This window comes from Rhinolophus sinicus, chromosome 4, assembly GCF_057876585.1.
Source record: "Rhinolophus sinicus isolate RSI-liver-muscle chromosome 4, RSI-T2T, whole genome shotgun sequence".
NCBI classification, from domain to species: domain Eukaryota; kingdom Metazoa; phylum Chordata; class Mammalia; order Chiroptera; family Rhinolophidae; genus Rhinolophus; species Rhinolophus sinicus.
Window position 1 is genome coordinate 98,397,101 of NC_142504.1, and position 14,241 is coordinate 98,411,341.

Here is a 14,241-nt window from a genome sequence, read left to right on the forward strand (position 1 = left end):
ATTATCTTGTACTGTACTCACTGTTCTTCTTGCGATGATGTGAGATAATAAACTACCTTCTCAATTGAGAATTTTCACCTTTTCATTGAAAGGAAGCACTTTACGGCTTCTTTATGGCATATCCGAATTGCCACCATCACTACTCCTATGTTTTGAGGCCATTATTAAGTAAAAGAAGGGTGACTTGAACACAAGCACTGCCACACCATGACAACTGATGGGACCCCAGAGAGGGCTACCAGGGAACGTACACAGCGTGGATACACCAGATAGAGGGCTGATTGACGTTCTGGGCAGGAAGGAGCAGGGTGGTGCGAGATTTCATCATGCTGCTCAGAAGGGTGAACAATTTAAAAAGTATGAATTGTTTATTTCTGACATTTTCCATTTAATATTTTTCGGTCTGTGGTTTATTGTGGATAACTGAAACCGTGGATAAAGGGTGAGGGGTGGGAATACTGTATAGAATCACAGAAAACCTGCACGGCCACGAAAAGAAGCCACCCAAGAAACTCCCCATGGGAACACAGACCCCTTTCTTTTCCCTCTACACCAGGGGTTCCCCAACTTGTCTGCACATTGCAATCACTTGGGCAGCTTTAAAACTACTGATACCAGGACCCCACCAACAGACTGTGATTCAGAAGATCCCAAGAATTCTAATGTGCTGGCAAGTCTGGGACCATCACCCTGAGCCTTTTTTGTTACACTAGGTTAAGACACCTGCTTTAAAGGTGTTGTTCCAACTTCTAAGCCTAGACTGAAGTGAACGAATAGCAGCCTGGCAATTACAGCACAGCAGAAGCAATATTATGGCATAGTAACAACAATAAAGACGGAAAGGAAGCCAAACTTGATCTTGAATCCTTTGGCATTTCCTCCCTTTTCACTAGCCCACTGACTCTGAGTTTACCATCGAGTCCCATAGGTCTTGAAGTCCATCCCAGCTACAGCCAGGCTCTGCTAAGAAAAGGCCCAAGGTCGGGGAGGGGTGAGTGTACTAGACTGTAGACAGAAGCTACACACACCAGAACCTAGCCCTCCTCACCTGGCCCCCTCCCCCCTTCACTGGCCACCCTGTTATGCCTCAGTGACAGGAGGCATGAGGCAGCAGCCCATCTAGTGTGGGCGGAAGAACAGCCCAAATGTGCCTCAGACTTTGAATGCTGTCACCCTGCATTTAACCCGTGTGGCTACCTCATTCTTTCCAGAACAAAAGGGGTTTTATCAGTGAGCCCTTCTCCAGAGGTAAGTGGATGACCTTGAGCATTGCAGATGAGACAGCAAACAGACTGAGCTGCTGTCCAGGACTGGTCTTCACCGGAGTGGGTGTGCAGCGGGTGAGCGGGCCATTATGCTGGCATTTAGGGAGATCTGGATTGGGTCCCTAGAGATCTGGACTGTCACTTCTCAGAGGCTTGGGGGGTAGGGGAGTAGGTAGGTAGGTAAGAGTCACACGTCCTGGTCCATCCAACTCATCCCTCAATGCCCATGCTCTTGGCCACTTGGATGAGCTCAATCCAACCCCCTACCCACAATGGCATTAGAGAGCTGCTTGTTCCCAGGCAGGGGAAGGAGACACCAAAGAGTCAGCAACAGGCATCCAGGCCCAGGCTCCCAGTTTGCCATCACCATCCTAAGCCAAACAATAAATAATTGTTCACATGCATTTGAATTAAGTCTCCTAAAACACAGGATGGAGCAATCTTTCCTAAGCTACTTGGTTTGAGCCCAAGTTGACTGTGGACTGAGCTAGGACTGCATTTTCAGGTTATATAGGTATTTTTGAAGACTTGCCTTTGAGGCTACCATACATGGCAGGAAGGAAGAGGGGGAGAGAATTGTTCCTGGAGTGGCTGCTGACCTACGTGCACTCCTGTCACCCAGACTAAACTCTACATGGATCTTCAAGACCTTGGCAGAGGAGTTGGCCTCCTCTGGGGTGGTGAGACAGGTCTCTCCAAAAGCATGACTTTGCACAGCCAAGAGATAGTGTTCCCTCAAACCCCTGCCTGCCCCGCAAACACATCAGTACTTATGTCTCCATTGCTTCCCATTTCCCACTTCCCTCCTTGAAATCCGCGGTGACACCTCTTTTGAAGTTTAAATAACTACAAGTGGTTGCTGGTCTCCACTCCCATATGGCTGAGGCCCATCCAGCTCCAAGCATTAATACATAAAAGGAGGACACTGAAGGATGGGTGACTAACCTAGAACTTGCAAGTAGATGCTCTTTCTTTCAACCCCTCCAAACCAGGAAGCTAAATGAAAGACACCTCCCTCCCCTGAAACCCCAGATGGAAGCTGCAAAGATGACAGCTCCTAACACATGCTTTTAATTACCAGTGATACCGTGAAAGCTCTGGGAGCAAATCCTTTCTATTTCCACCACCAAGCTGCACCTAGAAGCTTCCCGTCTTTGTCGAACCTCCCCAAGGTGGGTCTTCCTAGACCAGGACACAATCCAGCAGCAAGAGCCCTTCTGGAATCCTATCCTTTCAAGTGGCATCATAACCCAGAGAGCTTAACTCAGGCTGACAGTTACAATTCAAAACCAATCTGCAAACGCTCCCCTGTCCCCAAAGTGCCATCCTCATGGAGAAGCTGCCCTGCTGTCCACCAACCCCACGTGGCAGGGGCCCAGGCCTATATCCCAGAGCCTGCCTGTGGGCATCTGCCTGCTGATTCTGTCTGTGCATGGGACTGTCTATCTGTACGTCTGCAACAGCAGTGCATGCACACGCGCATGCGTACAACACACACACAAAACCATGCACCAAGCAATCCATCTGTTTCAGAGAGCCGGCTGTCAGAAATGAAAGTACAATCTCCTGGAACCAAGTCACAGCCTTCTAAAAATGTGCCATTTTCCCAGACTGAGGAAACTTGCAGGGGTGGGGTATGTTCACTAAGAGTCCCGAAGGCCTGGGCCTGTCACCGGCCAGCCCCACGCTGCAAGGCTGGAATTCCAACCTGCAGCCAGCGGGCCAGCTCCCAGAGCGCCTACCGCCTACTCCCCTTCCTCGCAGGAAAAGGAAGGGCCAGCCTTGGAGTCACCCCGGCATTTCAGGAGGGGGCATGCCTTTGAGCACACCCCCACCCCCACCGCTGAGGCCCCACATTTTCACATTCGGCTGTTTTTTCTTTCCCTTCTTCCTGTGCCAAGAGAATCAAGCCCTGGCTCCCGCTGCCGACCTGCCTCCCACCCTAAACTGAGCCCCATTCATTAAGCCCGCTCTCAGCCAGGGCAGGACAGGAAGGCAAACAGCACACAGGCCTGTGAAAGAGACACTCAGAGAGGTTATTTCAGGGGGGAAAACGGGGCAAATCCTTGTGGGCGCTTTCACCACTCCCCACGTCGACGCGTACTTGCTCCCCTTCCCCAAAAGAGGCTGCTGCCCTCCTCCAGCCTCTGCCAGCCCCTTCCCCTACCCAGCTCTGCCCTGTTCAGCCACGCAGCCCCCAGTGGCCTCATCCTCTGCAAGGCCGACACACTCAGGCCACCCCCCATGGAAAGATCAACTTCTTGGAAAGGAGGAGGTTTGGGCTTTCTCCAATTTACAAAACCCTCTGCCCTGGACCTCGGCCACTACAATCATCTTTTGGGGGGCATTCTTGCTGCAAAGGGTGTAACCCTGGGTTTTCTCCATGCCCATCGCCTCCCCTCCAGATACCCCCAAACCACTGGCATCAACCCAAAACACAGTCTCTTCAATTTCCCCCCACGGTACATTATTAATAAACTGCTCCAACTCCGAACTGAAAGAAGAAAGAGCTCAAACTTTGAAGCCTTGGGAATTAGTAAATCAAGAGCTAAAATTCAAAACAAATGCTCTTTCATGTGGATGTGGAGGCCCCCTCCTTTTTCTTTTTTGCAGTTTTGTTAAACCGCGGGATCCCTTCAGAGGCAAGCACTCTTTCCTAGTAGTTCCTCATTAATCTAAATGGTTGCAATTACCTTGGGGGGTGTGGGGGAGAGTTAATAATGCTTTTACACCCCCCCCCAGTTTCTTTCTAGGACTGAAAAAAAAGCTTTTGGAACATAAAGCCCACCCATCTCAGAAGAGGCTGCATGGGGCACACTGTTGAGTGGGGCACAGTGTTTAGCTAACCGGATATCGGCCCAGTGGCTCTGCCTGATGTCGTCATTTCCTCCAGCAGAGGAGACAGACAAGATGTTATCAATAAGACAAACCTTCCGAACAGCCCCCTTTCAAAACCTACCACTTCCCTTGCTTATTTCATGTGGTTCAGAGGGGCTGGGGCAGCTCCTTGCACACTCGGGATTTAAAAAATAAAACCATCTAACAACATCCTGAGTGTGTTATTTTGCCCAGACCCTTTCCTCGCCTTGGCCTTCTTTCTTTCAGGAACTCTCACAGCCTTCGAAAGCAGAAAAGAGGCAGTTCACAGGTGGCTCCAGGTCCTCCATCCTCCAACGCTCTGGTCCACTCCCATCCTCGCGCTCCAAGCCCCCTCCCCTCTCTGGGTCCCTCTTTTTCCTGTCCAGTTCTCATTAGGAGCTTTGAGTAAACAATACCCTCTGTCTCAGATAACACTCAGAGTATATACTGCACAGAAATAAAAACAAACAAGGTCTCCCTAAAGACAGTCTCAGCAAGCTCAATTCCTGAAGAGGAGAGCCTGGGAGGGAACTGGTTGGGATGAACCGAGCCTGAGTGACGCTGGACCAATTAGTCACCCCCCAGAAGACGGTGCACAACGGTCCCCCAAAGACACTTACAGCTTCCATCTGAGCTGCTGTGATCCTACACCAATGTCTCAAAAGCAAGAAACGACAAATGCCCAGAACTCTGCTGGAATTTCTTTCCCCACCCCCACCTCCGCCCCTCCCGTTACTTTCCTCTTGCTTTAGCTACTTCTTAGAAAACCCAGTGATGCATACATACTTGGGTGGGAAAAACAGGTAGAAACTGGATGTCTTTTGAAAAAAAATGGAAATGCCTCCCACTTATATTGCTAATGAGTTTCCGCAAGTTGGTCACTCTCTTCTCGAGTCCCTTAGGAACAAGGATGCTCGAGGTACCTAATGGCCCTCATCCAATCCCATAACCCTCCAGCACCATGGAAAACCTGGGTAGAGGCATTAGCGCCTACTGTCTGTAGGGCCCCGTGTCACTCTCGTCCCCAGAGGTGCACGACTGCATGCTGCACTAAGCTGGGTGGCAATTATGACTTAGAAAAGCCTCAAGGACATCGACTCTACACGTCCGTCCTACACTTAGGATCTGTCTTCAGCAAGTTCCTGAAAGGTGTATCCATCCCCTTCATGGCACCCAATGAACAAAGAGCAAAAGGAAAAAGAAAAAAAAAAGAGCTGAAACCTATGAATTAATGACGCCGAACGGAAGCCACCTATGTCAGGAGCTGCTTAACAACCACCACGAAACAGAGCACACCCCCAGTCCCAAGGTGGAGCCCATTTCCGCATCTGTGAGGTGGTGTCCTGATACGTAAGAGACTTCAGAATGACCAGCCGAAGGGGCTCAGAGTCACCAAGGATGCATCCAGTTTAAGGCACAGAAAGGTGAGAATCAATTCCAGACCGCCTGGGGTGACAGATGGCCGCCCCCATTCCTCCAGTACCCAGTTATTTCAAAAGATCTTGAAATTACCAGGAAAATCCGAGCAAGTGTCTTACCTGAAAGCCCCCCAGGGGCCAGATAATTCGTTCCCCCTGTTTCAGCGGAGGAAGGCACAGCATCTGGACAGTCTGCTGTGGATTTGAAAAGGGGAGAGAAAGAAATAAATACATAAAAACACCAAGATTAATTTTTAAGCACATTCTAAACACCATTAAAGAGAAACCACACATTCCAAACGGCTGCCTCCCAGCCACCAGGCTGATTATGAATGGGCTGCTCAGGCCTTGCTGCTCATCGTCAGACCACAGCACCTTGTCACTCGTCTGGGCAGCCAGTTAATCATTAGTCAAGTCAGGGTCGATCACAGACTGGATGGAATTTCTCTTTTATTGCGAGTCCCCCATTGAGGAAACGAGGTAGCTCCCAAGGTCAAAGGAGGCCCAGGTTCTGACTCTCCACCCTGGCTGCTGTCTCCCCGCCATCGCCCCTGCCTAAGAGCAGAGCCTCTTTGCTTGGATCCAGTAGCCTCTGATACTCTCATGGCCATCACCTTTTAAAAGACAGACGTCCCAGTTTTTCAGGACTTTCTCAGGACAAGTGTTGAGCTAAAGAGATTTCTTTTCCCTTTTTAATTGAGGTATAACTAAGTATAGGAAAGCACACGTATCTTAAATACAACTCAATGCATTACACTCATCTACACACCTGTGTAGAGCCACTACCACATCAAGAGACAGAAAATTCTGGGCAAGACTCCCAGCTGGAGGGGAAATGTTCTACCTGCTTCCAGGCCTAGTCCAAACTCTCCGTATCTCTGGAAACCTTCCCGGGCAACCTTAGACCTGCAAGGCTCCCTGCCCTCAGTTCCTATAAAATCTTTCTGGCACCCAGCACTTGGGAGTTTCCTTCTGCTGTCTTTCCCTGATCTTCAGATCCTGTCTGTCCTAACTATACTATAAGCTTCTCTTCACCGCCTTTGTCACCCACAGGTACTCAGCATAGCAACCTAAATGTTGATGAGGCAAATGACAAATCGGAGAAATAGACTGGACAACCGCTCTCCAAGCAATTAACACAAAAAATAATGCCCACGAACCCCAACTCATTAGTTCCAGGAAACAAAAATACACAAGACCCTGCCAGCTTCTGGTGCATCTGTCCAATGCCAAACCTATGGAAATCCATAGAGAAAGGTTGGCTCAGGCAAGGAGCTTCCCCACTCTGCAACAAACACGCCAGGGCGGATGGTGCAATTTCAGTCCCCGTACCCAAGCCACTTAGCAGGATGTCCCTGGGGTGTGCATTACCAATTGCCCACTGGAACCACTTGGCCAAAAGAAGCCAAGGAAAAGAGCATCCCAGAAGCGGTAGCCCGTGGGAACCCTTTAGTAGCCCAGCAGCTGTCTCCATTCCCTGATAAAGGGAGATGGCGGGGCGGGAGGGGGTGGGGCGCTGGGCCTGGTCTACACATAGTCCTAAACCACCTCTGGGTTTCTATTGCCTGTCCCCGCACCTCTCTCTCTAATCCCTCTCTGGAAGTCATTCTCTCTTAGGCTGGAAGAAGAACTTTTCAAGAACTCTTCTAAACAGGGGAGGGGGAAGCAGAGGAGTGGTAACAGGCGGAGAAGAAAGAAAACACTGTATGTATGATCTCATTTTATCAGCATAAAGTATAATTCCTAACAGGAATATACAGTTTTACAGGATACACTTAATCAAATGGAAAACAATAGTGGAGACAGGAAATGGAGTTGCTTGTTAAATGGTGTGTACCCTGCACTTTCTAAACTACTTTGATGGCCTTTACCATGTTCTAGAGATAGGCTACTACCTACTCCCAAAGGGAGGACACCCCCACATTAAAGATGACTTATCCATGGCCACTCCCCCCACCCAGCTTTGGCTGGCTGAATCCCAGGGCAAGGTGTGTTTCAAAGGAAGGGCCCGGCATCTCAGGGCAGAGCTGGGACCACATTCAGGGTGTCGGCCTGTCTCAGATCAAAGGTAAGGCAGCTCAGCACTGGCAACCACAAGCGTTTTTATGAAATGGTGCTCTGCCCTTCTGTAGCGCCTTTGATCTCGGGAGGGATTTACAAACATTAATTAGGCCTCCCTACCACCCTTGTGAAGTAGCAAAGTATACCTGTTCGACTGGCACCAAGGTAAACTGAGGCGTCATTGACTAGCCCAAGGGGCCACCCAGTGAGCTGGGCCATACCCAAGTGCCTGTCCCACGGCTCTCCCTCCCCAGGCCATCAGCGTCCTCGCTCTCTTCCCTGCGGCGAGTTGGGCTGAGCCAGTCTTCAGCATCCAGACTGGCCTCAAGTGACTGCCGGGCTTGTAAAGAAAGGTCAAAGAGGCCACACCTCCATCACTCACCCACAGCAAAGCTCAGCCAAGACAGATCTCTCAAGTCAGGGTCTCGGCTTCTGCCTGTGTTGCCCACTCCTCAGAGCCCAGTCTGACACACTCAGAAGCTCGAGGCCATTCCTGGCTCCTACCCACTGCTAAACATGACGGAGCACCCAGTAAGTGCTGGGTGCTGTGGGAGACTCATTCCCCTCTCTCAGCAGCAATACAGTCCTAGAAAACAGGCCTGGGGAGCAGCCAAGGAATGAGCTGTTGAGAGGGTACAAGGTGAGGGAGCTGGGATCCCACTTCCCTGACCACGAGAGTGGTTCTCAGAGAGCCAGGGTAGTCCTGTCAACTTAGTTCTGAGCTTCCTTTTAAATACTGTCTGGGGCAGAGGAGCCAATGCCACCACTGCCACCAGCAGTATACCCCAAGTGACGCAGCTCTGCCCTAATCCACAACCCTGGTCACAGAAGGACAATCCACTACATTGGAATTATCACATTTTTAGGCATGCAGAATGAATGAATGAATGAATGAATGAATGAATGAATGAATTACTTAATCTAACTCTTCGATCACCTGGATTTATAAAGAGGCCTGAAAAAGTTCAGAGTAGCCTGAGTGAAGAGGTAAAAGGCTAGATGCCCAGACTTCTCAACTAGGCTTTGGAGGCTCCATCTGCCAAACACACTGGCCAACTGGGTCCCCAGCTTAAGCAGGTACAGTGCACCCAGCAACAACCCCCTCCCCAGCCATCCTTCAACCCTTTCAGACCATGGGATACAGAGGACAAAAGGAGCAGAGCCAACAGAACAATCTCCCCCACCCTCCACTCCATAAAGTGAGATCTAATTTCAAATAGCATGCTCTTATTCCCTGTGCCATGGGGGTAGGGAGGGGTCTTCCTGACTTCAGCTTGCCACAAGGCAGGCACAGCCTCCCTGCTCCTAGGTTCAGCCATATCTCATGCTCCTTCCCAGAAGAGCCTGCTGGCTTGGGACCACCAAGCACCCAGGTCTACAAAGGTGAGGCCCTCACACAGGCTTTGCAGTGGAATGGTTTCAACTATAGCAAAATGGAGCTCCTGGTTTGGCTTTTAACCCTTGACTCTCTCCAAAGGCTGCAGGGCCCTGCCCCCTTCCCCATGGACTCTTCCCAAGCTGGACACTTCACAGAAAGGAGTCCCTTCGTTGTGTAACTGGTTAAGATTTTAACAGTCGATTTTAACATTGTAAAACCTTATGCCTAGTTCTCACCTAGTAACCCAAGACCAAAAATTCAAACTAGGGCTTAGAAACTTAAGAATGTAAGTGGCTGGTCTAAATTCTCCAGCCAAATACTCTCCTTCCACATATAAGGTGAGGAGAAAAACTTGGGGCAGCATCCCATCTGTGTATCTGACCTCAGACAGAGCCCCTAGCCACAGGGGCCAGCCCCAGACTTGGGGGGTGAGGAGGGCTCTCCAGTCTCAGACCTTCCACGTGTCAAGACAGTTCAGCTCCTCCCCTGGGGGCTTCCCCATCACCACCCTGAAGTCCTTGAATATCTTGGCCTTTTTTCATTCCTTTTATTCCTTTTTTTTTTTTTTGCTTTGTTTTAAACAAAGGGTTTGGGTGAGTAACCAGCAGTTTGAGTTTCCGATTGGCAGGTTAATCACTTCCTATTGGCTCATCTAGAGAACTTCTCTCCCCCTTGGAAATGGCACATTCCTGTCTTTGTGGCTTCTCTGTTTACACACATTTTGCTACCTAATGTCAACACTTGCTAATGAATAAATATATCACACCACTCACTGAAAATGAGGTCCTGGCCTGGCAGAATGACTGCTTAAATCCTGTGAACAGATATTTATCCCAGCATCTTTGCAGGAAATCCAAGAGAATGTAAGCCTTCCCCTTCTATGATTTTAGGTTTCTGGGAACATTTACCCTTATGCTCTCTTGCACCCCCACCTCCCAGGTGACTAGTCTCTATCTTTCTCTTTTAAGGAAAACCTCCAAATTTGAAGACTACGGAAAGAAAAACAAAAACAGGGCAGAGATGGCCCCCTGGAGAACTAAGCTCTTGAAAGAATTCTTGAGTCTTAAAGTCAAAAACCCAATCAAGTTACTCTTTGAGAAAACAGAGCTTGGTAGTTTCAGTTAACATTTGTTACAAATACAGAAAGCTGGTTATCTCCTCATTAATGACCATTTATCTGGTGTTTTGTAAATCGAAAGCAAAATATCACATGCTTTGCAGGCCACTTATTAGACCGGCATCAGGCAAGCAGCAACGCCTTCCCAACTTGAGGGAGCGGTGGTGTCCCTGGAGGGCTGGGGGGGAGGGGGGGGCTGTGGGCTTCGGTTACACCGTTCATTAAAGTATTTAATTTATGACAACACCCCAGCAGAACTTTTAATTAGTGGGGGGGAAAGCCCAACAGCCAAAACTCATGAGGCAGAAGGACCTGTAGAATTCCAAGAGCGAAAGGAGGCCCAACCCTTCACTGCTCCCAGAAGCTTGGCAAAAGAAAGTCACAAACATTGCATTTCTCAGGCACCAGCATACAAGGCACACAGTATCAAAGTTACAATCCCTACTTTTCAGCTAATGAAATTCCCACTGTAAGGAGGGGCTCCAGGACACAGGAGCCATCCATCCCTGTTGTTACCCCACGTCCCAGTTTTGCTGACCCTCCACCCCCCCAACCCCCACCAGCTCCATAGGGCGAGCCCCTGCACTGCCAGCCAGTTGAATGCAGACAACCGCAAGAGGATTGGTGCCAGTCTCAAATGAGCTTTTGCCCTGGCCCTGTGCCATCCGGTGACAAAGCAACAGGCAGGCAGAGCTATGCTAAAAACTTTCATAGCACCTACCAAGAATTCTGAGAAAACCCAGGAGGAGTGCTGACTTGCAGGGGACCAGGGCAGAGGTATTGCCTTTACTTCTTAAATTTTCTAACCTCTTACTCCAAGCCAAAATCTTCTCTGCACCTTTAAAAACTGCCTTCCCTTCCATCAAATTATCCACTCTTCTCACTGACTCCTCTGGCACTCACAAAGTCTCCGAATTTTCCCATCAACCTATCTTGTTTGGTTCCCCAGACACTTCTGTGTGGGTCAAATTCCACGTGTTAAAGCTGAGCCAACTTTGGTCATGGCGTGCAAATATATGAAAAAGGAGCAAATTGTAAAATACATCTAGGTAACGTTTTTGAGGGGGGAAAAAACGCATATAATATAATCTCCAGCCACAAGAACAGAAAAATCTACCAAACTTCCAACAGAGGAAACCTATAATCACCTCCGCGCAAACCCAGCGCCTCCCCAAGAAGCCGCTGCCCGGGACAAAAAAAATCCGCGTTCTAGAGGCTCCGTTTCTAACTTAAGAGAGGAAGGATATTTTTAAAATTATCTACTCACCAGTTGGTTTGAGAAAATCCATCGGGTATCTGGAGTAAGGAGGAGGGGGAGACTCTGGAATTAAAAAAGTAAGAAAAAATAAAGGCCGAGCCATGAGAAAGAGAGATAGAAACTTATGATAACAGAGGCATTCTTTTAGCCCAACTGTTTGTCTTAGCTGTGGGGGTTGGAGGCAGGGCCGCGAGGCGGTGATTGCCTTGATATTTAGCTGTCAGATAAACAAAAGAGGCCGCCTGGCGCCAGCCTCGGCGCTCCGCTCCTCCACGTCTGCGGCCGCCGCCGCCGCGCTCAGTCTGCCCGGCAGGAAACTACCCGCACGGCCGCGACTCAGCCAGGCCGCGCACTTCACCGTTCCCAAAGCCGGGGTCGACAGAGCCCCCCTGCCCCCCCGTCCCCGAACTTGGGACTCCGCATCCACCGCCCTCCGCCTCCCCCCCCCACCCCGCCGCCGCGGCCCGCCCCCCAGGGGCGCAATTCATCTCCGCTCCCGCCGCTCGGGTCTGCACCCGCGCGGGGAATGCAGCGCTCCGCTTTCCCAGCCCACCCGGGAGACGCGCCCCAAAATGCGCTGGTAACTTGGGAGGATCTCTGGGCATCCCGGGTGCACGCGCGAGGGCGCGCGAGCACACACACAAACACACACACACACACACACACCCGCACCGCACACAGACGTAGAGAAAAGAGAAGCCATGGAAGAGGCTGGATAGATACAGAGAAGGAGGCTGGGGTCTCAGTCCAGGCCCCAGCGCAGTTAGGGGCAGCACCGTCACGGAGGCGCTGCAGGCAGACCACTCTAAGGTCAGTTCTGTGCTTTCCTGTGCTAGAGGAAAGGAAAAGTAGGGGACATCCAACTTCCCGACTCCTTGTTCTTTACAGAGTTCAGACTAGATACCCAGTTCATCCTCCCATCCTAACCTAACCCAAATCCCCAAAGCTGCGCAGCCAGGGCAGTATCCGGGCCACTTGTGCCCTACGTGACTCTCCTTATTTACTAAAGGAGCAGAGACTTCCCAGCCTTTACAACTCGCTGCTCCCAGCCTTCCTTGGCGGGCTTGGACCGAATCCAACTCGGCCACACACCTCAACGCCTTTCCGGGTTCGGGGGAGGCGTGACCCCTACTTCTCTGTGCACCCCCTAGCTGATCCGGAAATGAGAGCGTCTAATTTTTAACCGCGTGTCTGCAGAACGTGCATGAACATTGCTTATAGCCTCCCTCCGGGCAACAGAAGAGAAAAAAATGGAAGGGAACCCCCAGGGAATGCCCTTCCAGTTTCCCCGTGTTCTTTCTCTACTTTAGTCCCCAAGTCTCCTCCCAGGAAAGACTGTACACTCCCCTCCGGAGAGGTGGCTGCACAAACACACAGCCCACGGGGCTTTTCTTCCCCCACTTTGAGCGCCAGGGGGAGGGGAGGGTGGGCGCAGAACAACTTCTTACCTAGTTCGCAGAGTCGGCTAAGGTGATGGGGGTTGCAGCACACCAGCTCGGGGTTGATCTTCCCGTAAGATTCACAGCAACACAGCCTCTTGACTTCCGAGGAATGCCTGAGATCCGGCCACCTGAACACTTTGCACAGCAGGAGGGGGAGCGAGTAGGACGCGGGCGGCTGGGCTGGCTGCGAGCCGGCGGGCGCCCCCAGGCCCAGTCTGCAGTCCAGGCGGCCGGGCAGCAAGAGGCACGCGGTGCGCGTACCGCCGCGGGACTCCACGGCCTGGAGCAGCAGCTCCAACTGCCGTTCCTTCAGTTTCTTGAGCACCGAATGCGTGAGCGCCTTCAGATCTGCCTCGGCGCCCCCGGCCGCGCCGGTGCCCGCGGCTGGGGGATGGGGATGGTGGTGACCTTTGGCACCTCGGACCGCTTTGCCCAGGCAGCAGCCAGCCCTGCCCGCGCCGCCGCCACCGACCCCATGCGCCCGGCCGTCTGTCGCCCCTTCTCCCCGCAGCTCGCCGCCTCCTCCTCCGCCTCCCCCCGCGCCCTCCTCCTCGTCCTCGCCGCCGGGCGCACGGCTCCTCCAGAGACGCCGGACGAGCGCAGATCGTTTGGTCCTGAACATGCGGGGCGAGGAGGCGAGGAGAAAAGTCGTTTGCCGGCTAAGGAGCGAACATGACCTCCGCACACCATGAAGAAGTCGGGCGCCGAGTTGGGGCAGCAGGCGCAGGCGACAACAGCAGCAGCAGGGGCCCGGGCAGGAGCGGCGGCGGCCCGAGGGGCGCTCCGTGGCATGCGCCAGTCTCCCGGAGGCCGGGGCGCGCACGGGGGCCCGGAGGCGCCCGCCGGAGCTCGGGGGCCTGCGCTCCGGCTGCCCCACCCCGCGCCGCCCGCGCCGTGCGCGGCTCTCGGGCCCCGGCGCACCCCGGAGGAACGCGGCTGCCGCTTCCCTGGGGGCGACGAAGCCTGCCCGGGCCGGCGCCTCCCAAAAAAGAGGCCCCCCCGCAGCGGCTTCCAAGTGTCGGGCTCGCCAGCCTCAGCTTCCTACATGGAAGATCCGCGGGGGCAAAAACGAAAGGCGTTCGGCTGGGCTGGAAGGAGGAAAAACCCTCTTTCCCCCTTGCTAAGTAACTTAATTTGGGGGTGGGGAGAAGCAAGCAATTAAAAAAAAAAGGGAGGCACGCGATTTATTTTTTTCTTCTATATCCTTAGTAACCAGATCTCGAATTCCGTGCACAAGAAGACTCGGGGGAGGGGGCCGAGTGGACTTCAACCCGCATGAGATGTCTGGCGAAATAAGAAGGCTCTCTCAAGATTTAAGAACCAAATATGCAAAGCCCCAAAATGAAAACCACCACCTCCTCACACCCTGGAGGTCTGGGGCCGTCCGGTTGAAGCTGGGGTTTAAAAAAAAAAATGTTTACAAAGTAGAACAAGACGTTTGAA

The 14,241-nt window shown here is 51.9% G+C and overlaps 1 protein-coding gene across 2 annotated transcripts in view; it reads right to left on the minus strand.

Annotated features, from left to right (window-relative positions):
• Window positions 1-13,965, minus strand: part of SMAD7 (SMAD family member 7) — a 30,177-nt gene extending 16,212 nt beyond the window's left edge. The window contains exons 1-3 of one of the 2 annotated variants that reach the window (XM_019721398.3): window positions 12,805-13,965; window positions 11,366-11,419; window positions 5,663-5,734 (exon numbers count right to left, since the gene is read on the minus strand). In XM_019721398.3, coding sequence (XP_019576957.1) covers window positions 5,663-5,734; window positions 11,366-11,419; window positions 12,805-13,420 — 742 coding nt within the window. In that variant the 5' untranslated portion in view covers window positions 13,421-13,965. Of the gene's footprint in view, window positions 1-5,662; window positions 5,738-11,365; window positions 11,420-12,804 lie in introns of both variants that reach the window. The other variant, XM_019721390.3, reaches the window with a different exon arrangement.
• Between the last annotated feature and the right edge of the window lie 276 nt (window positions 13,966-14,241).